Genomic DNA, 1,694 nt, shown 5'->3' on the forward strand with positions numbered 1-1,694 from the left:
TTTCCCGCAAAAATAAAAAAAATTATGTTTTCCAGCAAAAATCGTCAAAGTGTATTTCCTGCAAAGACTATAAAATTACGTTTTTCTGTCATGTTCTTAAAATTATGTTTTCGCCAAAAAGGTGAAACTATGTGCTCATGTTAAACCCGTGAAACTATGTTTTCCCAAAGCAACCATGAAATTACGTTTTCATGCCAACACCGTATAAAAGTATATTTTCGCTCAAAATCAGAAAGATAATCCTTAATTAATGACCCTAGATTTTAAAGAGTTTGGGTATGTCTATTATCCATTAGGTATTTACCCATTTAGATTATGAACCAATTAGTCTTCGGCCTAATTGGACCGCTTTTTAATTGGGCGCATCTTTAACGTACCTGTTCAAATGAACAGAATTGGGGTTGCCCATGGGCAGAGAAACCAATTGACTACATGACATGCCTATAAATACGGACACATTCTTAAGCAAACTCATCTAACAACTAAATATCAAAAAGAAAGAGTGAAATATGGCTAATAGCAACAATATTTTGTTTCTATGTTTCTTAATCGGTTTAGGGTTATGCTCCGCAAGAAGATCACTTCTCACCCACTCTGAATCCGAGGCTGAAGTCGCTGCCTATAGTGGCAGTGATGGTACTGGAGGAGGATTATTTGGTTACGGTGCCGGAGGTGGAGTCGGATATGGTGGTGGTTACGGTGCCGGAGGGTGGAGTCGGATACGGTGATAGTTACGGTGCCGGAGGTGGAGATGGAGCTGGGGGAACTGGTGGTGGAGGAGGTTATGCTGCAGCAGGACCTGGACACGGTGGAGGAGGTTACGCTGATGCTGGACGTGGACACGGTGGAGGGGGTTATGCTGCAGCTGGACGTGGACACGGTGGGGGAGGTTATGCTGCACCTGGACCTGGACACGGTGGCTATTGACCGTGATACCATCATATCTATGTGAAGCGTAAGGGCCACTGAGTGAAGTGTCATATAACTCGTGAGAGACTATATGTTTCAATTCAATATGTGTGGTAATAATTAGAAGTAAAGAAAGACCCGAGGAGACGTCAACCAAAACTCCCGCCATGCATCAATCAGCTACACCACACTATCAAAAGATCATCGATGCGTGGGAGGCAACTTTTTTTATTAAAATGGATTTTTATTTTGGACATAATTTTCTCCCGCCATGCATCAAACAATTTATTCTATTAAAATGGACTTTTATTTTAGACAGAATTTTTTTGTTCAAATGTTATATTTTATTTTTCAATTATAATCAATTTTTTTATAAAGTAAGTAATATATATTTTGGTTTAACCATGATAAGTCATTAAATATCAACTATTATAAAGATTTTTATTAAATCGATCCTAGGAAAATTAACAATCACTTGTGCATTATAAGTACCTCTAACTGATTTTAACCAAATGAATAATGTTAATCACGAAAAAATCGTTTGCAAATGTGTTATTTCGTTGTTTTTTCTTTGCCAAATGTTTTCTTTCGTTATGATCTCATGTTTTAGTCCATTCTTATTAATTTTCCAAAATAAATAATTTAATTAAAATAAATTAAAATAGTAAAAATCTCTTAGATTTAGACATTCACATATATAACTCTTTTGATTTTAATATATTTTGTCCAACCATTTTTTAGAAATTTGGTTACACGTTCTATAATCTATCTTAACTGAATAATTG

The 1,694-nt window shown here is 36.0% G+C and overlaps 1 protein-coding gene across 1 annotated transcript; it reads left to right on the plus strand.

Moving 5' to 3' along the window:
* The first annotated feature begins 633 nt into the window (after nt 1-633).
* Nucleotides 634-927, plus strand: LOC106383922 (abscisic acid and environmental stress-inducible protein-like). Its single transcript, XM_013823971.1, has one exon. The coding sequence runs from the start codon at nt 634-636 to the stop codon at nt 925-927; it is 294 nt and encodes a 97-aa protein (XP_013679425.1).
* The last annotated feature ends 767 nt before the right edge of the window (nt 928-1,694 follow it).

Source organism: Brassica napus, chromosome C3 (genome assembly GCF_020379485.1).
Source record: "Brassica napus cultivar Da-Ae chromosome C3, Da-Ae, whole genome shotgun sequence".
Taxonomy (NCBI): domain Eukaryota; kingdom Viridiplantae; phylum Streptophyta; class Magnoliopsida; order Brassicales; family Brassicaceae; genus Brassica; species Brassica napus.